At 39.8% G+C, this 24,121-nt stretch overlaps 1 protein-coding gene across 3 annotated transcripts in view; it reads right to left on the bottom strand.

The window, feature by feature from the left end:
* Positions 1-19,690, bottom strand: part of GYG2 (glycogenin 2) — a 213,211-nt gene extending 193,521 nt beyond the window's left edge. Inside the window, exons 1-3 of one of the 3 annotated variants that reach the window (XM_053706438.1) lie at positions 19,546-19,690; positions 17,912-18,017; positions 1,476-1,617 (exon numbers count right to left, since the gene is read on the bottom strand). In XM_053706438.1, coding sequence (XP_053562413.1) covers positions 1,476-1,617; positions 17,912-17,918 — 149 coding nt within the window. In that variant the 5' untranslated portion in view covers positions 17,919-18,017; positions 19,546-19,690. Of the gene's footprint in view, positions 1-1,475; positions 1,618-17,911; positions 18,018-19,524 lie in introns of all 3 variants that reach the window. The other 2 variants (XM_053706440.1, XM_053706439.1) reach the window with 2 other exon arrangements.
* Positions 19,691-24,121: the final 4,431 nt, after the last annotated feature.

The following is a 24,121-nucleotide window of genomic DNA, read 5'->3' as shown; positions in this document are numbered from 1 at the left end:
CTTTTTTTGGGACTGCACATTTACACCTTTATACTGGACACCACCCAGTGCAACGTGTGTATATACACATATATATACTTTTTTACATTAATCATAATAATTCTTTTAATTAAGTCTGCATTTTATTTTATTTTTAATAATTTATTTATTAATTCTGCATTGTAGTTTTGCTCTCACCAGAACTTTTTATTGTTTTTTTATAAATATTTACACTAGGGTCACCCATACCATCTGTTAAATAGCGCCTCCTATAGGTTATCTGTGACACACCGTCACAGAGTTTCCAGTTTTTAGTAGTTATATACACAGGTAGCCCTCAGTTTACGCCGGGGTTAGGTTCCAGAAGGAATGGTTGTAAATCGAAACAGTTGTAAATTGAAACCCAGTTTATAATGTAAGTCAATAGGAAATGAGGGAGTTAGGTTCCAGGCCCCTCTCAAAATTGTCATAAGTAACACATAATACATTATTTGTAAAACTTTGAAATGAAGACTTTAAATGCTAAACAGCATTATAAACCTAATAAAATAATCACACAACACAGAATATATAATTAAACTAAGTTAAATGAACAAAAACATTAGCTAAACAGCATTATAAATCTAATAAAATAATCACACAACACAGACTTTACTTGCATTTTTCTGCAAACAGTTCTTTCTATGCATTCCAATCTGGACTGATTTATAGATAGGAAGATCTTTTTCCTTTGCAAGCTGCTCGATAGCTCAGGTCTGGTTAAACTGATTCATTTCGCTTGCTCGGCTTGCATATCTTTGCTGCAACACAAGTGGACAGCTCCACCTACTGCTTATTTTAATCAATGCATTGCTTCTCAATGCTTTTCAATAGCAGTCACACAACTAAAAAAAAAAAGTTGTTATTCTGAAACGGTGCAAATTGAACCGTTGTAAACCGTTGTAAACCGAGGGTCACCTGTATATACAGTATATATATATATATATATATATATATATATATATATATATGTATGTCTGTATGTGTGTGTGTCCAATACACATTATGTAACCCACTTTAGGAAATGGAAGATTAAAAAATATCATGGCTGACTGAAATACAAATTTTGCTTAGATCCTATCTTTTTTGGTCTGCTAATGTATGTTTGATTTTATCTTGTCTGATTAAACAAAGGCAGATTTTGTATTACGGGTTACTGGTTGAAAAGAAATCTCAGGCAAGAACATTTTTTCCTTAAACTCAGGATGTCCTAAAGGTAGACGATGCAACACTACATTACTTATTCATAAATTAGAAATGTTTTAAATGTTCTTATTTTTAAGATAATGAAAATTGGGGGACTTCAAGAATGCCTAGCATAAATCTATTCATGAACTAGCTAAGCTTAAACTTTACAGGAAATATAGGCAGACATGTTGGGCTTATGGTTATCTGCTGTGAAGAAAACATTAGTATTGCCCACAACCAGGCAGAAAAGGCTTAGACACGTTTCTTACCTCATTCTGGTAGTAACTTGAGAGGTAATCATTACTACTAATTTTCTGGACGTTCCGTGATTCCTTAACGATTTCCCAAGAACCAAGGCCCCTTGACAGTATATATCATTTGTGCAAAGGGTCACAAACGCCTGGTCTGTAACTGAAAGGTATGTGGTAAATGTACATCAGTTTTAGACCATCTGTACTCTGGATAAATATGTAGCAAAGTTTTTTGGAATTGTAAAGGGATATACATATACATACATATACACACAAGCAAGCAAAACCCCTACTTAGCAACAAATAAGAATACAAAATGAATTATAGTATACTGTGCCTACTGGTATATAACAAGAAAATGCACCAACAGTATTATTTATTAATTAAAACTGCATAATAAACAAATGCATACAGATTTCCCCTTCCTTTTCCCTTCCCCTTGTATTATGTGACAGTCATTAGCCAATCACAAATGCATGTATGTACCTACTGTGAAGTCTTGAACAGTTGTTCATATAAAAAGATTGTTCACTTTTTGAATAATAGAAGTAAATGGGACATTTTTAACCCCTTCACTACCATAAATTTCAGCAAAAAAGTTGCACAAAGTATTGAATATTTTTTTAGCATTTTTGCTATCACTCCCTTTAAAGATCTCATTCCACAAAACTCTGTAGCTCTCTAACTGTAGAAAATAACATTTCAAAATATGTTCTGTCATCCTCTGATTCAACTAAGACCAAACGTACATATTTTTGATTATTCTTGGTTATTTTAAGGTCTTTATCTGCCGCTATGTCTAAAATGATGTAATGAGGTAACTTGTTTGATATATAAATTCTCAAAATTGACCCCCAAAACTATATACATTTTTCAAGTAGACAACCCAATGTATTGACATAGCTCCATTTTGGTATGTTTCAAACCACCATTTTGCCGCTAAAAAAAGTTAACTTTTTTAAAAAAGCAGACTAGCTGCCAGTAACAAAGATGGCTGGGAACAGTAAAAGGGTGAGGAATTGGACCTTGATCAATACCTTGGACCATGATCAATACCTTGAGATGTCTAGTTAAAACTATATATTTTAGATGGTCTGGGGCGGAGCCAAGCCGTGCTGGGACATGGCCGTCTTTGTGTGAAGCTCCGTTATAATTGCAGCTCATTTAACTGGAGGCGAAATGGTGGAGACCTTGAATCATTATAAAACACCTTTCTAACAACGCAGAGGAGACCCGGAGCGGAGCAGACCCCTTTCCTACCTCATTACCCACCTCATTCCTGCTTAAAACTGAAGGAACCCATATCCTTAACTAAAGCCCAGTCGCCATCTTGGAACGGCCCTCACTTACCGGAGAGACTATCTAAGAGACGGCTCATTGTTTCCGAGCTTAACCGGGCACTCGCTACACCAAAAAACCCACATACTTATCTGAAAGCCCTCGCAGAGGGACTAGCTGACTGGCGCTGCGGATCGCCGTGGAGACCTGGCGGCGCCCTGGCTGCGTTGCATTCGCAACACCCACGTGGGGCCTGGAATTCACAGAAGAAAGCCCGCCGCGGCATAGAGGTGAGACCACATCTAACCCTGCTTCCAAAGCAAGAGCCTGTTGGGCATAAATATATACGCAGATCTTTGATCAGATATCTGTTAGAGAGACTTGTCTATAACTCATACCAGGCCTTGCAGCAGCCCTGAATTTTTGCTGGGGTCTTCAAGTGCGACACAGGCGATATCCATAGCGGCTGGGGACATTTATCTTAAAACACACAACAGTTAGCCTGCATATCCAACTATTGTGGCTTTGAGACAGGGGTCATATTATTTTATATTCATACCTCCAGGAGGTCATTCAGGTCATTCAGACCTTGCTACACAGAGGGCATCACTCGTTACACGGCCGTTTAAAAGCTACATACCTAAAAAGGCTGAATACTTTACTGCACAGAACAAGATCCTTACATCTAATATCTATACAACCGGGTTGTTAGAGTCAGGAAGAATCCTAAGAGGCCCTACACCTCTAAGAGGCTTACAAGATGTCACAACGTAAGGGCCCTAAACCAGATAAGGCCGCCAAATCAACAGCGTCCACGCCATCTGTGACTACCTTTTTTCAACCCTCAGATCCTAACTCCACAGAGACTTCCCAGTCACAAGAGCAGTCTCACCCTGAGACACAAATAGAATATTCAGCCTCACAATACAGGTCCTTATTAGCCCTGCCATCACAAATTGCGGATCTCCCCTCCAAATCAGATTTCGAATCGCTAAAATCCTTCATAAAAGGGGAGATGAGGGAGCTAAAAAAGGACTTAAATGACATGAGCTCCAGAATAGACTATATAGAGGAGGGGCAGGAGGCGCTCAATTCCATAGTCAGTACAAATACACAACAGCTATCCATACAAGACTGCATGGTACAGTCTCTACAAGAAAGATTAGAGGATCTAGATAATCGAGGGAGAAGGAACAACCTCAGGATCAGGGGTATACCTGAGGAGATCTCCCAAGAACAGTTAAAATCATATGTCAAAGAGCTATTCCAATCCCTACGCCCCAGATCAACCCCTTTACAACAAGACGACATTGAAAGGATTCACAGAGCACTCAGACCACCTACTAAACCCCCTGCCCCACCCAGAGATGTGATTATGCGATTCCTAAGATTTACAACTAAAGAAGAAATTTGGCAGGTGGCGAGATCAAGGAGATCCATATCATTTAAAGATCATACCCTACAAATTTTCCAAGACCTTTGTCCGCAGACCATACAGAGGAGGAAGGAGGTTAGATTCCTCACTAAAGCCCTACAAGAGCATGACATCAGATATCGTTGGGGCTATCCCTTCAGCCTGATCATAAACCACAACGGCTCGCAGATCATTTACAAGACTTTCCAGGACCTGGATACTGTGACAAGGAAGCTGAACATTAACATTGAACCTCCAGCTGATAACATTTTGGGGACATCAACAAAACACCCGGATACCACACGAGATCCACCCAGGGAGCAACGGCATCAGTGGAACAAGGTCCACTCAAAAAGAAGGAAAACAGATGCTCCTCCCTTGGACCCTCCAAGCCCACCAGAACTCTAACGTTCATCTCACTTAACTATCTTGGTTTGGATGTAGAATCTTGACCACTGGAGAACTATGTTCCCACTGGGATGGCATCCCTAGCCTTATTTTCCTTGGACTGTTCCAGATCCTGGGTAATGGGTAAGAAATGGAAAGCTGACGAGCCACAGTTGGCCTAGTTGATAAAATGTTATTATTGTTATCTAGTTATGATAAGTTACCAGGTTTTCTGCTCTCTCTTGGACTGGCAGAGCTAGTATTACAGACACTGGACTTTTCAAGGTCTAACCCATACAAAGTATGCAAATATGATAAAAGCTGATGTTATTATGAAGCACTAGTTAATTGAGAGAGTGGTACTGTTTGATTATCATTTGTCTGATGTCCCCCAGTCTTACCCGTGCCTCCTCCCCCCCCCTTTTTTTTTTTTTTTTTTCTCTCTCTTTCCTCACTCTACCCCCTTTACTCTCCTCACCCCCCCCCCCGCTCCCCTTCTCCTCCTGCAGGTCCCTTCCAGAAACCTCTAAATAACTTATGTACAGTCACCAAGAGCATTATGCAATTGCAGGTACTCCCCAGTCAAGGTGTATAGTTCTAGAAATACACTTTTTGTTAGATTTGTTTATAATTTTTGTTTATTTTATGCTGCTATGATCCTTCCTGCCGTATGTGTGCTGCCTCATGCCTTTTATCTGTTGTTGTTGCTCATAACTGTCATGATCTACAAAGCTGAACTGTATATGTTATCCGTAATTTCATTTTTACCATTCTGCATTAATGATGAAGGATAGGTCTAACTTAAAAATACTCTCTCATAACGTCAAGGGGTTTAATATCCCACAAAAAAGATCCATTGCCTTTAGAGATTATAAAAGGCTTAGCTGCGACATTGTAATGCTACAGGAGACCCATTTCAAAAAAGGGAGGGAACCCCGTGCCTCCTTTAAGAAATTTGGCACTGCCCATTTTTCCTCAGATAGTTCTAAACGTAATGGTGTTTGCATAATGATTGGTAAGGACGTCCCATTCCAGGTGACATCGATTAATAAAGATAAAATGGGAAGATATCTAATAATCTCAGGGAGGTGGAACCATAAACATATAACCTTAGCTAATATCTATGCCCCTGGTATGGGTGACCCCGGTTTCTTCCATCAGCTTTGCAATAGGCTCCTGGAGGGCCCCGGGGGTGCCCTGGTTTTGGGCGGTGATTTTAATGTTGCCCTAGATCCAGCTGTGGATTGTTCTACTGGAAAGTCATCGGTTCCCAGCGGGACCTTGAAATCAATCAAATCCAAACTATCTACCCTAGCCGTCCATGATGTCTGGCGACTCCACCACCCAACTACTAAAGATTACACTTTTTATTCTCACCCACACCAAAGCTATTCTAGAATAGATTACCTGTTGACAGACGTAACCAGCCTTGCGTATGCCCGAAACTCAGACATCTATCCCATAACGTGGTCAGACCATGCCATGATTAGCTGTACATTTGATTTCCCTGCCCATGCCCCCCACTCAAGATCCTGGAGGCTGGATGAGTCCCTCCTAAAGGATCCACTGATACACATCCAGCTCACCAAGTCTATAGAAGACTACTTTAAAATAAACAACACACCTGATGTGTGTCAGCAACATATTTGGAACGCTCATAAGTGCGTACTTAGGGGCGAGATGATTGCTTTGAAAGCATCCAAACTGAAACAACAGCAACAATACTTAGCTTCCTTACTCGCAGACTTAACTAAACTTCAAGATATACACAAAAGGTTCCCCAAAGACCATTCCCTTCTTGAAAGCCTAGAACATAAGCGATTGCAACTTAATTGTTATCTTGGGAAAGAGGCTAAGCGCAAAGCACTTTTCCTTAAAAAAACATATTATGAGGGGGCTAACAAACAAGGTAAACTTTTGGCCAGACAGCTTCGGAGGAAAACTCTTAACAGGTACATTTTACACATCAGGGATGACGGGGGGAATGAACGGCATACATCAAAAGACATAGCGGATAGTTTTAGGCACTACTACAATTCACTATACAATTTATCCACAGACATACCTCCACCAACAAGTGTAGCCATACAAGACTACTTGATACAACTAAACCTACCCAAAATTAGTGAAGAGCAGAGTACTAAATTAGACACGCCTTTTTCAGCAGAAGAGATCAAGCTAGCGATTAAATCACTGAAAGCTGGGAAATCCCCAGGACCAGATGGGTTTAGTAATGCCTACTATATAACTTTTAAAGACCTTTTGATACCACATCTTTTGGCATACTTTCATAGCATAGACCAAGATAAACTCTTCCCCCCTTCGGCCCTACAGGCCACTATATCGTTAATCCCGAAGCCAAACAAACCTAGTATATCAATCCCGAACTACAGACCGATATCCCTTCTGAATTCAGATATTAAGATCTTCGCCAAGCTTATAGCCAATAGACTAAATTTAATCCTACCCGACCTTATACACCAAGACCAAGTGGGCTTCGTACCCTACCGTGAGGCCAGAGACAACACGGTGCGCAATTTGCACCTGCTATGGCATGCAAAAACGAACCAAACCCCCTCAATCTGGATTTCTACTGATGCCGAAAAGGCCTTCGACAGAGTCGGATGGCCTTTTCTACAGGCAACACTACAGGCCTTTGGTCTTAGTGGGAAAACAATACATAGAATATTCGCGCTATATAACAAACCCAACGCCAAAATTGCTCTCAATGGCATCTTGTCGCCCCCACTCCAAATCACAAATGGCACCAGGCAAGGTTGCCCTTTGTCCCCCTTGCTTTTTACTTGCCTTATCGAGACCCTAGCGACTAAGATTAGATTAAATAAAAATATCCAAGGCATTAGGGTAAGGGGAGACGAATATAAGCTGTCACTATTCGCGGATGACATCCTTTTTTCCCTCACAGAGCCAGTTGAGTCAATACCCTACTTATTGGAAGAACTAGCGGTATTTCATGACCTCTCTAATTTTAAAATTAACCAAAATAAATCTGAGATGCTAGGTGTAGCCATTACTCCTCATATGGAAGATGCTATTACAAAAATATGCCCGTTTAAATGGAAGAAAGACTCCCTAAAATATCTAGGGATTCATTTGGCAGATAACTTTGAAACGTTGTTCAAATTAAATTATGTCACCATTAAAAACGCCCTGATGCGAGACCTCTCTTCTTGGACCAGGAAACCTTTGTCCTGGCTGGGGAGGATTAATACAATTAAAATGAACATTTTCCCACGACTGTTATATATTATGCAGACTCTCCCTATTCAATTACCTGGCACATACATTTCACAGATACAACAGCTGTTTAGCTCGTTCATTTGGAACAGACGCCCTCCTAGGATAAATAAAAACATAATGTTATGTCCAATAACCCAAGGGGGACTGGGAGTCCCAGATATCGACTCCTACCGAAGGTCCATATTTCTCCAAAGAATATTAGACTGGAGGATTCACAGGGGCCATAAGAGATGGATCTCTCTAGAAGAGAACCTAAATGTGGGCTTTAACCTTCCCTCTATCTGCTGGAACCCCAAGTTTCACTTACTTTGCAAACAAATTAGTAACCCAATTACACAAGAAACACTAAGAATTTGGGATTCTACTAATAAGACTAACCCATATTTGTCCTCCTGTCCAGGCCCATTGACATCCATTGTTCACAATAACGAGTTCTCTTTATTATCCTTAGTCAGGAACACGGAAACACAGATTAGGGACGAAGAAGTTTTGCTTATGTCCCTTACTAGTAATGACCAAATAAGATCCCAGGAACAGCTAGTGGACGCTGGCCATGGATGGGCTGAAAATTGGTTTACATACAGACGGACGCATCATTATATCACGACACATCAACACTTCTTAAACATGACACGATCATTGACCAACATTGAGAAAGTATACACTGCCACACCGCCAGTTAAACATAGCCTTTCACATATTTACAATATCCTCACCCAGTTGCCACCTGGCAACCTTCCTCGCTCTATTGAGATGTGGGAGAGGGAGCTAGGGTTAGTGATTACTCCACAGACAGCGACAAGCATCTTCCACAACACTAAATCTGCCTCCACATCAGCGTCTATTAAGGAGCTAAATTATAAAATATTACATGGCTGGTATCTGACACCCAAAAGGATTCACAAGCTTTTCCCCCAATCCCCCAATCGCTGCTGGCGATGTGGCCATGTAGGTAGTGGTTTGAGCCACATGTGGTGGTGGTGCTCCCAGATAAATATGCTGTGGCGATCCATAATTAATGAAATAGAATACATCTTTCATTCTGTCCTCCCGCTGGACCCTCTAGTATGGCTATTAAACAAGCCAGTCAAACTACCCCAACCCCACTTTAAGCCACTCCTAAAAATTATGATAAACAGTTTGAAGGTCCTTATAGCACAGAACTGGAGATCACCAGAGATTCCTTCCCTGTCCCTGTGGCGTAGCAAGGTCGCGGATCTGATTGAATTAGAAGAGTATGGCTCTTATCTACATGATAGGCGAGAACAATTCATTGATTTACAAGTGACTTGGGAAAATTATGTTAAAAATATAAAGTCTCAGCATGCACCACTTGACAACGATTAGAGATATAGGAATGTTACTCTCACCGAGAAGGTTTACTTAGGAATACAGTTTATGCTTTTTTTAAGTTGGAGCTGAATACGTATTGAAATAGGCATCAAGACACTGCGGCAGTTGTTGTTATTATTAGATTTATATTGTTTGTTTTTATTTTTGTTAAGAAGAAGAAAAAGGTTAAAATGAGAATCCTAGACACATGACTTTTACTATTGAAACTCCCTAACACAGGGTGGCCCTGTCTTCCCCTGCAGCATTGACCAGATGATTGTTATTTTTGTATAATTCTGTATGCATATTGTGCTGATCTCTTTGTATTATGGATTCTTAATAAAAAATGACATGTTATAAAAAAAAAAAAAACTATATATTTTAGTTTTTCTAGGTAAATAAAAAAAACAAAAGGCTCTATTTCTATTTAAACTGAGTGATAGCAAACATGCTAAAAAATTATCCGGTTCTTTGGGCAAGTTTTTCTCTCAAATAGCAACGGGGTTAAAAACATGAAACCCAAAATGTTCTTTTATGAATCAAATAGAGCAAAAATGTTTAATCAGCTTTCAAATTTACTTCTATTATTAAATGTGTTTCAACCTCAAGGTATCCTTTTTTGATAGGGCAGCATTGCACTACTGGGAGTTAGCTGAACACAGGTCAGCCAATGACAAGAGGCATATATGTGCAGCCACCAATCAACAGCTAACTTCCAGTAGTGATACAAAAGAAAACAAAGTAAATCAAATAATATAAGTAAAATAGAGAGTTGTTTAAAACTGCATGTTTTATCTAAATACAAAAGTTAAATATACTTTACTGTCTCTTGAGTGAAGTATGACAACAGTGTTTGCAACAATGTTAAGTGCTGCCCTGTTTAATAAAGAAGACTTGGAAAACAACCTGAGTTTGCATCAATTTTTGGATAGGATGCATCAAATCAGTGTGTGCATAAGTAGTGAAGAAAGATCTGCGGCTGTGTTTCCTGTTGTCACTCAGTACTACCTGCTGCAACTAAAGCTCCCTCTACAGGTTGTTCTTTTAGCTTGGCTACAAACACTGCCGCCTTATAGTGCTCAGGACACATGCACTCCCATGTGCCTGGTACCACGGGACATTTTTAGGAAGCATATTATTAGTTTATTTAATAGTTTCAAATGTATATGCGGCCCTTAAGGCTTTAGACGTTGGCCATCACTGATCTAAAGAATAAAATGTATGTCATGTATAAGTGAATGAAGGGGAGGATTGTGTTATAATACATATACTGTTTCTTTAAAAGCACAAATTGTGGGGGCGGAGGTAGCCTTAGCGAAGAGCAGACGTGGTGTGTTTGAGCTCCTACATACATTTATTAATTTTGATATTTAAAAGGGGTTTACAGTATAATTCTTGGGATAAATATACACATTTGAGTGGTGGCTGATCTGTGGCAGCGGAGGATCGGGAAATCTACATTCCACTCTCCCTATTGAAGGAAACATCTGAGCCGACTCTGCAGATATACATAAGCCGGAGCGGAGCCTAAAGATCCCACATTCCGATTTACCCTTACTGACTATAGAGGAAGCGGCTGTACAGGAGGGAGCTGGTGAGTTAGTGGGACATTGAGGTGCATACTCCCTGTTAATTAAACTCCGAGGCGGTAAAGGGACAAAAAAGGCGTGAAAAAACGCCATTACTCTGTGACGACACAGAGTGATTCCAGAAGGGACAGTGGGAGGTGGTTCCGGAGTAAGACACAGTAGCGTAAGCAGTGGCTTAGCTGCATGATTAGAGGTACACAGGTTCCGGGTGTTTACAAGCCACAACTGAGTAGAGCAGGGGATTTGAAGCTCTCAACACACTGTAGCTACAGCTTTCTCTATCTTGGAGGGTTACAGAGCGACATCCAGACAACACAGCTGATCCGAAATTTGGCTGGGTGCCAGAGAGGGTCGCACCACCTCATAAAAACAGTGGAAAGTGTTTGAGCAAATGTATATACATAAACTTTTGAAGTGGCACCAAGCACTCTTAACTGCAAATAAAATAAAAGAGACATATAACCACCCAACACTACATACAGCTCCCTCAGTATAACAGCTCATCAACACCCCAGAGACACTTTAACTCCTCTGAATCCGCATATTAACCCCTGTACACCTTAGCAAGAACTGCCTTAAATACTTCTTCAGCAGCAGGTTGCACCATAGTAGCAGTATTACAGAAAAGTTTCTTCTCAACACCTTCTCCCCCCCACCCCTTTCCTGTCAGCCCGGAGTGGTGGCAGGTCAAATCCCCTATACCTTTTGCGTGATCATCCTGTGAGGATAACTGCCCTGGGGAGAGGGAGGCCACTAACTTGCAGCATTTTAAAACCAGCTTATAAGCTATACTGAAGTTCATACAATTGATACACAGGTAATATACCATTGGCTGGTTAATATATACTACAGCTTACACCAGTAACTAATTGAACTGCTCACACCCCCTGAAATACATATACAACAACAAAGTTTGGGGATATCTATGGACTAGAATGTGAAAATACCCTGATCTGTACTGGGGGAATCGAATTTTGGCTATCATAATGAGAACAACATCAGTATGAATCTTTACACGATATGAGAATAAAAAATCATACCTCTTGTCATCTTAGATAGATTACCTGCCTAAATATAACAGCTAAGGAAAAACCTGGGTTGCAACAGTTCTTACTTAGGATCACAGTCTATATAATCCATTGTCCAGTAAGTGACAATCTCCTCAGCTAACAGGGAGGTGGAAACTTATCTTAAATGCTGCATTTCTCTTAACTATACCTATTCATTGCCAAGATGGCCTCTAAAAGACCCACTAAAGGGGATAAAGCAATAAAATCTGCAGCTGTGTCTACGTTCTTTAAGTCTTCTCAAACAAGTAAACAATTGATGGACACAGAAGCGGATGAAGAATCTGACGCTGACTCTCAGCAACCACTACAAGACAAAAGCCCGCTGACAAAAGCCGACCTTAGAAATTTAGTATCCAAAAAGGACATTGCAGACAACTTTGAAAAATTATGGGAGAAAATTGATTCTATACACTCATCTGTGACCAATAGCCTTTCTGAAATCAAATCTGATTTATTGGAGATGGGTAGTAGAATTGAGACACGAGAAGACCAAAAAGACTCCATGGTGGATCAAATGCATGAAATGTCCCAAATCATGTCTACACAACAACAAATACTTGAAGAATTTCAAGATAAAATGGAAGATTTGGAGAATAGGAGCAGGAGGAACAATATCCGTCTCAAAGGAGTTCCAGAGGAAGTAAGCAGAAATTCCAGCCTATCTCACCCAACTCTTCACTCAAATTACAAATTCTCCAGCCGATTACATTTTTCATACAGAGAGAGCACACAGGGCGCTAAAGGCCAAGCCTAAACCAGGCCTACCCCCAAGATATATCATAATCAAGCTAACTTTCTTCCCGGACAATGAAAAAATTCTACAGGCGGCAAGAAAGCATCCAACGTTTAAATACCAAGGCAATGTGATACAGTTTTACCAAGATCTCAGCGTCAGGACACTGCAGAGGAGGAGAGCCCTGCGTCCTCTCACTACTCTACTTAGAAAACATCAAATTCCGTATAGATGGGGGTTCCCATTTGCCTTACATATCACAAAAGACTCTAAAACAATTACACTCAAGGATCCAGAGGATATACCAGAGATCTGTAAGATTTTAGCTTTAGAAGCACCCATCATCCCAACTACAGCATCAAACCCAGTGAAGAGCAAAGACCCAGACAGACATCCAGACCCTTCTAAATGGCAGACAATCAATCACAAGAAACAAAAAATAAAAGAAACAAGAGGGAAAATTTCCTAGAAGAAACCACATTCATCTTGAAGATACAAATATGTGGATTACACTTCTATTGGAGCCTGAGCGACATTCGAGGGTGGTTGAAGGAACAATAGACAGAGATAACCCCAGATCGCCTTCAAAGCATCTGAAACTAAGGTTCTTTGTTTCCCAACCTGTCACAAAAACCACCTGAGTGTTGCTTATTCTTCGGGACTCCTACTAAGTTATAATTGCAAAAGTTATATGATGTTGTGGGAATATAGCTTCCCCCAGTATAATATATTTTCTCGTTTATTCTTATGATATATTATAGTTTACCTTCTAGAGGTCCTATTGTTGAGGACCTTGAATTGCTGTTTTTTATGTTATTAACAATGTATTCTCTTTCTAGCTCCCTCCCCCTTCACAGTGACGACACAATACAGCCCACCAAATATACTCCTGATTGTCTACAGTCTATACCACTAGGTTTTCAGTCCAGTGACCCACAGGTAACAAAACTCCTTTTGCACCACGCTAATAAAGACCTACTGACATGATCCCTAAAATAAAGATATTATCCCATAATGTAAGGGGATTAAATACTGACGTAAAAAGGCGAATGGCGATGGCACAATACACCTCCTTGCAAGCTAACATTTTATTTCTCCAGGAGACTCACTTGCTTAAAGACAGTATCCCAAAATACTGGGCAAAATATTTTAACACCCATTACCATTCGACAGCATCATCCAAAAAAAGGGGCACATCCATTCTCATACACTCTTCGCTTAATTTCACACAAGAAAATATAATTACGGACACTGAAGGGAGATACATAATAGTAAAAGGGAGAACCCTAGACTCGGAAATCACCCTGTGCAACGTCTACGCGCCAAACGAGAATCAACACAGTTTTTTCCAACATATCTCACACTTACTCCCACAATGGTCCCATACCAAAATATTTTTGGCTGGGGATTTCAATATCACCATGAGGCCTATTAGCTCAACTGATACTAAACCCATAACTAACAAGCAAATTAGACACAATCGCATTATCAAATCAATAAATGAGAGTCTGCTGCCTCATTCCCTGATAGAAACAAGGACTACTTTATATGGCTTGACCAACGATACTACGTACTATTCGGCAGCACATAAATCCTATATTAGATTAGACTACATATATGTAAGTCAGATACTACAACCTCTATTAAACAGCTCTCAGATTCATGCTTGTGTATGGTCTGATCACTCGATCATCACCTTACAGGTGGAGGGATTGTGTGATCCAAACAGAAGTAAAACGTGGACCTTTGACAAGTCATATATCAGAAACCCCCAAACACATGACAATATACTATTACCGAATATTGGCATATAAACACGGACACTGTAACTAATCCAGGGATCACGTGGGCGGCTCATAAGGCGGTTTTAAGGGGGATACTTATTAAAGAAAACACATTGCAGATCAGAAAATACAGACAACAATTAAAACAACTCCACACAGAAATTGAAGAATCAGAAAGACGACATAAGCATACTAAGACAAAAGCCATCCAAAATACTCTCCACTCTAAAAAAAACTGCATTAGCTACACTCCTTCCTTTGCAAGCCACTAGAGCCATTCAGAACCAGCAGGCACAGTACTTCATATTCGCAAACAAGCCAGACAGATACATGGCGCATAAAATTCAGGAACGTTGTCGAGCCTCAGTGATCTCCTCGATTGAGACACTGAATAACACTGTGACCTCACACCCGCAGGAGATAGTAGACACTTTCGCAGCATATTATGGTGACCTATACGACGGCAGAAAGGTTTTACATAATACGGAGACAGAGACACTTACTTCAACTTTTTTTAATCATAACTTACTGCAAACTATATCTAAAGAACAAGGGGAAACATTGAATGCACCCATATCCACTATGGAAGTGCTAGGGGCTATCAAAGATCTTAAGCCAGGAAAGGCAGCGGGACCGGATGGTTTTCCGGGCGAATACTACAAGCTCTTTAAAGCAACATTAATCCTGCATCTTACTAAGTTTTGTAATTATGTCATGGAAGGGGGGTTATCCCATCTGAACTCCTAGCCGCAAAAATAGTAGTAATTCCCAAACCAGGGAGGGACCATAAAAAATGCCAGAATTATCGCCCAATATCCCTAATCAACCAAGATCTTAAGATCTTCACAAAGATAATAGCGAACCGACTCAAGCACATTATACCTCACCTGGTCCATCCGGATCAGGAGTGTTTTGTTAAAGGTAGGGAAGCCCCAGATAATATACGTAAAGTTACCAATCTAATTCAGACCCTGAAAGAGACACGAACGCCTTCTCTGCTCCTATCTTTGGATGCGGAGAAGGCGTTCGATAGAATTGAGTGGGATTACATGTTTTTGGTATTGCATAAGATGGGATTTGAAGGAGCAGTTATGAATGCATTAAAAGCTCTTTACTCTGTCCCGGGAGCACAGGTCTCATCAGCGGGATACAAATCTCAATCCTTCCCAATCCGCAACGGGACCAGACAGGGGTGTCCTCTGTCTCCGTTACTTTTCGCTCTGTGTATAGAGCCACTAGCCGCCAAAATTTGCTTGCAAGTAGATATTTCAGGAGTCAAGACTGTTCCGATGGAATATAAATTAGCCTTGTTCGCGGACAATATACTATTGACTTTGACAAACCCCCTAATATCACTACCCAATCTTTACCAAACATTAAAGACCTTTTCTATGATTTCGGGATTTAAAATAAATGCGGAAAAGTGCAAAGCCCTCCCCATTGCAATTCCCAGACAGACTCAGACGCTATTAGAATCAAACTTTAACTTTAAATGGATGAAACATTCCCTAAAATACCTGGGAATTCATCTCCCTACTTGTCCCACAAATCAGAAAGGACTTATCGATATGGAAAAGCTTTAAATTCTCATGGCTAGGTAGAGTGGCTGCGGTGAAGATGAATGCCTTACCAAGAATATTATATCTATTTAGAACCCTGCCTATTAAAATAGTAAAAACAGATTTAGATACACTACAAAAGGAAATACTAATATTCATTAGGGGTAATAAGACGAATAGAATAGCGAAATCAGTCTTAAATAGACATAAGAAACTTGGAGGTATTGGGGCCCTTAGTTTAATAGAATATTATAATGCTGCCAGATTGGCACAAGACATTTTACTACTGAAGAGAAATAAAGAGATTATATGGCCTACCCTAGAAGCAACATTAGGTGGATGGGGCGAGACTGACTCAATTATCTAGGACCCCGGGAGAACACAAACCAATAAAGAGACATCTAGGCCTTATACCACAAACCTCACAGTAACTACCTGGAAGACAGCAAGAACTAAATACAACCTTATCCCACAATATTCCTTATACATCCCGATAAGATATATCTCACCTAGTGAACTCTGGTCTCAGCTTCAGAAATGGGTAAATAAGGGTTTATATAGAGTGGCAGACTACATGGAGGGTGGAACGACACATTCATTTAATCAACTTCAGACAAAATTGAACCCCTTGAAACTACACTGGTATATATACTTACAGATACACTCAGCTATCCAATCATATCTGAGAAACCCGAGAGAAAGCAATATTACACTAATAGAAATCTTCTGTAAATCAGAAGACCGTAACAAACATACCATCTCTATTCTGTATATAGCCATACAGGCTTCACAGATTACTACAAAAACCTCCACTATGTTAAAGAGTGGGAAACAATATTTCAAAATGCAGAAAAAGGGCTTATAAGTGCAGACCTTAAGGAAAATGTTACTAAGACTATCTACCGCTGGTATCTAACGCCCACGAGAACGGCTCATATACATGTGCAGGGAAGTGTATTTTGCTACAGAGGGTGTGGAGAAATAGGAACATACAGGCATATGTGGTGGGATTGTAGGGAAATCACAGGGATATGGAAACAACTATCCTCTTTTCTTAGTCAAATCCTTAACACATTTATTAAGATACTCTGCACAGTCACGAGGACATGCATAGCCAGACATTGGAAAACTGGTAGCCCAACCTGGACAGAGATATACAATAAAATTAAATATACATATACTATATATGAGTTGGCATTGAATACTTTAGATAATAAGGAAGTAGTCCAAGCGGTATGGTATTACTGGATAAGTAAATGACCTTTAGATACATAGGACTGTTGGGAGATATAGCCTTAGGTGGTCAATAGAGATATAAAAACCTCCACTTATTGATGTACATACAACACAAACTAAAATACGATGTGTCGTCACTTCCCTTCCCCAACCCTATTACCCTCCCTTATTCCAATTTATTTAACCTTACCTTCTCTCAATGTTGTACTCTCTAAACTTAGGTTATATAGAGACAGAGCAGTTAACCCTGGATTCAACGAAAGTTTCAGTATAGCTTAACATAAGATAAATTTAGAGCTAAATATTACGACTGTACTATCTTTTAGGAGAGGTTGCCTGATATTAAGGAAGATTCAGGGACTACATATTATCAGAATTAACTGATTTCAGGACTCTGGTATTACTCTTTAATTGTTGAGTCGACATGGCTATCCAAATATCACTAGAAACTAATAGATTGTTACAAAGATTATTATTTGAATCATTTGTCATATAGAAAAGTTATATTGCAAACCTGCTCTTTGGAGTCCATGATGTTGGAGGTCAACGAAGAGGAAGGTATTTCTGTAACTGTTTATTATTTCAAAGTAATAAAAAAATATTCAAACATAAAAGCACAAATTGTGAGATTCTTTGTACATTCAGATATACCTGGAAATGGAGTGTTGTCTGAGTGTTTAGTTTGACAGATACAGTTATTCATATGACGCATGAGCAGTCAAATTTCCATTTAAAAAAAATACTTTCTCAAATATAACATAGCAGAAGCTATGAATTTAGATCAAAATATAAAGCAAAAAAAACTACTTACCTGGCATTATGGAAATTTAGCTGAGAGACGAAACAGTAGTCTTATGTCTTTATTCTTCTATAACCCATGAACAGGGGAATCTTCACTATTAAAAAGCAGGTTAGATCTGGAAAACCAATGATAAAATGTGTTATTTAATCGTATGCTACAGATTGAGAATATACGAAAAATGCACAAATAAATAAAAATCTTAATTTTTTTAAATACTTGCAAAATGTACTGTCCCTTTAAAGAAAATGAATAATATTATGGGTGTGCTGCCAAATATTATATATTCCTTTGGCATTTTAAATGGCAAGCTTATCAAAACAAATTAAAGGGACAGTCAACACCAGAATATTTGTTGTTTAAAAAGAAAGATAATCCCTTTCTTACCCATTCCCAAGTTTTGCATAACCAACACAGTTATAATAATACACATTTTACTTCTGTAATTACCTTGTATATAAGCTTTTGCTGACTGCCCCTTATTTCAGTTCCTTTGACAGACTTGCATTTTAGCCAATCAGTGCTCACTCCTAGGTCACTTCACGTGCATGAGCTCATTGTTATCTATATGAAACACATGAACTAATGCCCTCTAGTGGTCAAAATGCATTCAGATTAGAGTCGGTCTTCAAGGGCTAAAAAATTAGCATATGAACCTCCTAGGTTTAGCTTTCAACTAAGAATACCAAAAGAACAAAGCAAAATTTGTGATAAAAGTAAATTGGGAAGTTGTTTAAAATGGCATGCCCTATTTATATCATGAAAGTTTTGTTTGGATTTGACTGTCCCTTTAATGTAACAAAAACATTCTACAAACAAGGCAAACACTCCGTAATCTATACATGATCAGTTTATCTTGATTTAAACTAGCTATTTGTAGGGGGGAAAACACTCAAATCATGGCTTTTCAGTCTGAAATATGGTGCTCAATGGTATTTAAACTGAACCCTTAATTCCCCATCCCAAACTATTTCTCAAAGCAATAGCAACAGATACAATATTCTTTCTACTCTGCAACTACATCATTCCTGTTCAGTGTGCTTAGAAATCCAGTGTATTTGGTTTTTTTTTAATCAATGGTTACTGTGGCTTTGTTCTTTACTATTTAGTTAATTAATTTGGAAGTCACCAGTCTTATTGGAAAAAAAACAATATCATACTATAGTTATTTTATGCTATTTCTGTCAAATATTAATATAAACAGTGCATTATTTATAGCTTGTGCAGTATGTTCACTTTGAAATTATAGCTGGGCTTGTCGATAGGATTTTCACATTCATATTTTACACACATTGTTAGACTTTGAAGTTGACTTTAGAAGTGTAACAGAAACCTGGAATCACCCAACACACGCCCCCTTTATACTGTAACTTTAATATTTGCAACGCTGTATAATACCACAACCACTGCTCAAAACGCTCTCATAATACATACTGTAACTTCAATACATTATTTTCTTACATGCCCAAGACCCTATATATTCATTTCTACAGCACATTTACAGCTTCAGTATGACATAGAATGAAATCTGCAGTCCATTATAATAATATGAGGTCTTATCTGATTATTCGAGATAGGTTTAGCGTAGTCTGGGACCAACAAACACTAAAATACATTGCATTTACATCTGCTATAAGAATAAGGACCTCTATTGCACAAAGTCCTCCAGATGTCCTTGCCTGTGGTTTTCGGGTACAGGACAGTGATCCAAACTGCAGTTATGATAAACCCACGGGAGCAAAGCCACAGTCTGTCTGACGTGCGAGGGAGTGGATTAGTGACAAGGAGGAGGAGTGCTACGACTGCAACTGCAGGTCTGGAAACAAAATGAGGGCATGGGCTTCTCATTGTAGGAGGAGCAGATTACTGTATGACTGGTGAAAATGCTTCTTTTTTCTTTTTGTGATCGTTAGGATGATAAATTGTAGAATGGGAGGCGCTATAAAGCCCCGAGACGAGAGACGTGCTGGGTTGTGGGCGGAGGTATTTCATAGGTTTAGTCGCTGCAGTAGAGACGTATCATTACGCTAAGAAAAACAGAACTAAAGAAACCTGCTATATTATAAAATAATAAATGATCACACCATAATAATTTAGAAAGCTAAAATAAGATTTTACCACTATGATAGGTGAATGTGTACCAATAGGTTTCAGTTAATGAAATAATTGTGCGCAATAATCATAAACCGACGAGCTGTAAGGAAAATACATTACAATTTAACTGTATAGTCATTTAACTATAATGTTACCACTATAGAGACTAAAGAGTTTGCATAACACAGTATTCAATTGTTTATATATCTTCAATACGACACTGCTGTGTTTTATGCCCACACAGCAGTGATTGCTTTGACCACACACAATCAAGGTACTGTATATACAATCTGCAACATAATAAAATACTCCGTAGTAATTTCCTCATCCTCAACATCACAGCGCTTCTAATTCACAACATGCTCAGCTCACTCTGACCATTCATCTTTCTCATTTAGCTTCCTGCTCACCTTCTATATTCAATCCAATATCCTTATGAATTTAGCAGAGCAGGAGCATGACTTGTGCGTCTTGTGCATTCTGGTGAGTAAGATATTGCAGGTTGTTTTTGCTGGGACTGTAATTCCTCTGGATAACACATCTCCATTTACACTGCTACATGAGAACTATAACCCCAATATGTGGCACAGTCAGTCCCCCACTATATCCTGTATTTCCCACAGGTCCACTGTTTATAGCACCTGTGTTGTGGGATTGATGCGTCCTGTACAATGATATGATATGTCAATTAATTGGAGTGCAATCAAAGAGATTTCACATTATATTTATATCTCCAAATGCATTTTATAGGAAAGCACTGTATATACAAATTAGTGCACTCTGAAATAGTTACCAGTCTGCCATAGCTTTACAACAGGGGTGGGCAGACTTTTGTAAGACAAAGGCTACCTCTAATTTTATTCTAAGTGACGTGGTCACCTAACTAAAAAAAAAAAAAAAAAAACACCAGACTTGATAATAATAATTACAATAATGTATTTATTTTAAAAAAAAACCTACAAAGAATAGTCCAGCACACATTGTATTTTTGCTACAAATAGGACCTGCTGGCTGAAAATGTTATTTTTGCTACAAATAGGACCTGCTGACTGAAAATTGTATTTTTGACACAAATAGGACCTGCTGGCTGAAAATTGTATTTTTGACACAAATAGGACCTGCTGGCTGAAAATTGTATTTTTGACACAAATAGGACCTGCTGGCTGAAAATTGCAATTTTGAAACAAATAATACAGCTTTAAAAATCAGTTGCGCTCTTTAACAAATACAGCTGCACTCTGTCTTTACTTACTGCAAGAGCTCTCTCTTTACGTCACTCTGGGACCCTCAAGCAACCTTATCTGTGTATGATAAGTAGTCTCAGAATCAAGACGGTTTGAGACTCATTCTACAAAGTAATTTTATTGGCTTGACACCATGTCAGGTTGATTAGGGGGAAGGTCCTGTAACCAAAGCTGGGGCAGCAAGTGAAGCTACAGCCGCGTCGCACATGCTGAAATATAGTGCCCATACCGTCGTCATAGACTCATAGTCATAGCCGATTTCAAAGTCTGCATAATAAGAGAAAGATTTCTCACACATCTACAGTGGTGAGGCTCTTCACTCAGAATCTAGATTCTATCTAGAATTCTAGATTCTGAGTTGTCACAGATACCAGACAGCCAAGGCTGCCCCGACTCTCCCTACTGCCTGCCTGACTCCTTGTCACACCAGATTTGGCCTCATGGCTAGCGGGATCTTGCTGTCTCTTGCTATCTATTGTTTTGCCATGCTGTGTCAGGCCGCAAGAGTTGAACCCCTACCACCTCACCCCCTCTTGTTTCTCAGCGGATTTGGGCTCCGGAGAGCAACCGCAATCTCCCAGACCTTTTGTTTCCTTTATTTGGTGATGAGTACCTTGTCAGAGAAGAGCTAGACTCTGACCGGAAAAACCCTCCTAGGCTGGCCGCCTCACAACGAAAACCTGCTTAACCCCTCTCAGGCTGGCCGGACTCCTGGAACTCCCGGTCAGCCACAGAACAGCAGGACACCCACTAACTTTTCCCCTGGTCGCTCTTTTGGGGATTGGTAGCCTCTAGGGTGGACAAGAGGTGGGGGAATTATAGGAGAAGTGCTCCTTTCGGAACCGGGGGTTTTGGACACCCCTACCCCCATGACTTCAACGGACTGTATCTCCGGTCCCCAGTAACTAATGCTGCTTTTTGGACTGGAGGCCGAGAGCTTTTAAACGACACCCTGGAAGTGTCACCACTCCCCCGGGATCACCCCAAAACCGCCACCCCTGTGTCCTAGGATTCTGTGGCTGCTATGGAGACGCCTGTCTGTCTGGAGGGGCGGAATGGCAGGAATGGCAGGAAAATTGTGGGATTGTCTAATGTTCTTATCAAGGTGAGCTGTGTGAATAAAAGATGTGTGTGTTTCTCGATAAAAGTAGTTGTTGTTTCACATGAATGCTAGTATGTCTAGTTATTTCTTAGCTACATAACTGCCTGTTGTCAGGTATAGGAAGGACCCTCTGGCAGAGCTACCCAGTCGGACCGGAAAAACCCTCTCAGGCTGGCCGGGCTCCTGGAACTCCTGGTCGGTCACAGAACAGCAGGACAGCCACTTACTTTACCCCTGCTCGCTCCAGTGGCCCTTTGCCCCAGAGCGCCACTCTTTTGGGGATTAGTAGACCCTAGGGTGGACAAGAGGTGGGGGAAATACTGGAGGAGAGCTCCTTTGGAAACAGGTTTTTTTTGGACAACCCTACCCCCATAACTTCCACGGACTGTGGCATCTGGGGACAGAGAGCTTTCAAATGACACCCTGAAACTGCCGCCGCTCCCCCGGGATCTTGTGAACTACTGGTGCAATGCTGCCCCCTGCAGATTTGCGGCCAATCGGCCGCTAGCAGGGAGTGTCAATCAACCCGATTGTATTCGATCGGATTGATTTCTGTCCGCCGCCTCAGAGCAGGTGGAGAAGTTATGGAACAGCGGTCATAGACCGCTGCTTCATAACTTCTGTTTCCGGTGAGCCTGAAGGTTTACAGGAAACAAGGTGCATCCATACCGAGCTTGATAAATATCCCCAATTATCTTTTCTGCTTACTCATATAGCCATGCCTCTAAACGTTTGCCTTCGGGGACTGGGAGGCCCAGGCTAAGTGCAGACTTGTGGTGAGTCTTTTGTGTTTTGTGGGTGCAGCCATGACTAACAGGGGTAGAGTCCTGAATATTTGATTGATGTGGTTAAGTGGATATGGTCAGAATCAGGGCTCACCATGGGCATTGTTGTGGGAATGATAACCGTATTTGCAGATTCTTTGGGTATTAAACCAACTAATGTGTTACTTAAATGTTCCTACAGAAATTTCAATCTGATTATCCAAATCAAATGCAAAACCAGCCATATAAACAAGATAGCCAGTGACAATGTCTATGGTGTGTACCTAAAAATGTCCTTGCTGCTATACCTGTACTATAATGTTTTAAATAAAGGATTTGTTTTTATAAACACTGCCTGGTGCAGCAAAGTATCTACACCAATGCAGTGAGATGATTAGCAAACTATTTCTCTAAAATTGACTGGTATATGCATCTTTACATTTCTTAGAAAAGGCCCTGGTTTTGTCATTACACTATGCATAATTATCTATTTAGTCCACTGCAATATGACGCCACACAACAGTTCCATTGTTTGCCTGCTTAGTGCTACTAGAGCAAAAAGGAAAAGATCCTGGAGACATCCACAGTGAGTAAAACCAGCTTTTATTTGATATTCATTTAAAAGCCAAGCATACAGACACAAAGTACTGGCTGCTCTTACGCGTTTCAACTTGTGCCGTATACATAGACCTAACAACTTGTTAGCCAGGTGAGCTTAAAAACCCTATTAAGCAATTTCATTGGATAATACTGAAAGGAAGGAAAACTCCTTCTACAACCCTATTTAAAAACGTGTCAGATCAATTAATAATACATTGCAGCAAAAAACACACAATGAGAAAGAAAAATACAATATATTCATATTACAAAAATAGTAATATAAGTGTAATTAGAATGATGATACTGGAACATAAAATAGAATGTACATTGAAGTTAACCACAAAGATAGCAATAATAGAAATACAAATATGTGTAATCATTAACCAAATAAAGAACCAAAGCAAGGAACACATCCTAC

This window comes from Bombina bombina, chromosome 3 (genome assembly GCF_027579735.1).
Source record: "Bombina bombina isolate aBomBom1 chromosome 3, aBomBom1.pri, whole genome shotgun sequence".
Classification (NCBI taxonomy): Eukaryota; Metazoa; Chordata; class Amphibia; order Anura; family Bombinatoridae; genus Bombina; species Bombina bombina.
The sequence above is the reverse complement of the archived record's forward strand: the minus strand, read 5'-3'. Positions and strand labels throughout refer to the sequence as shown.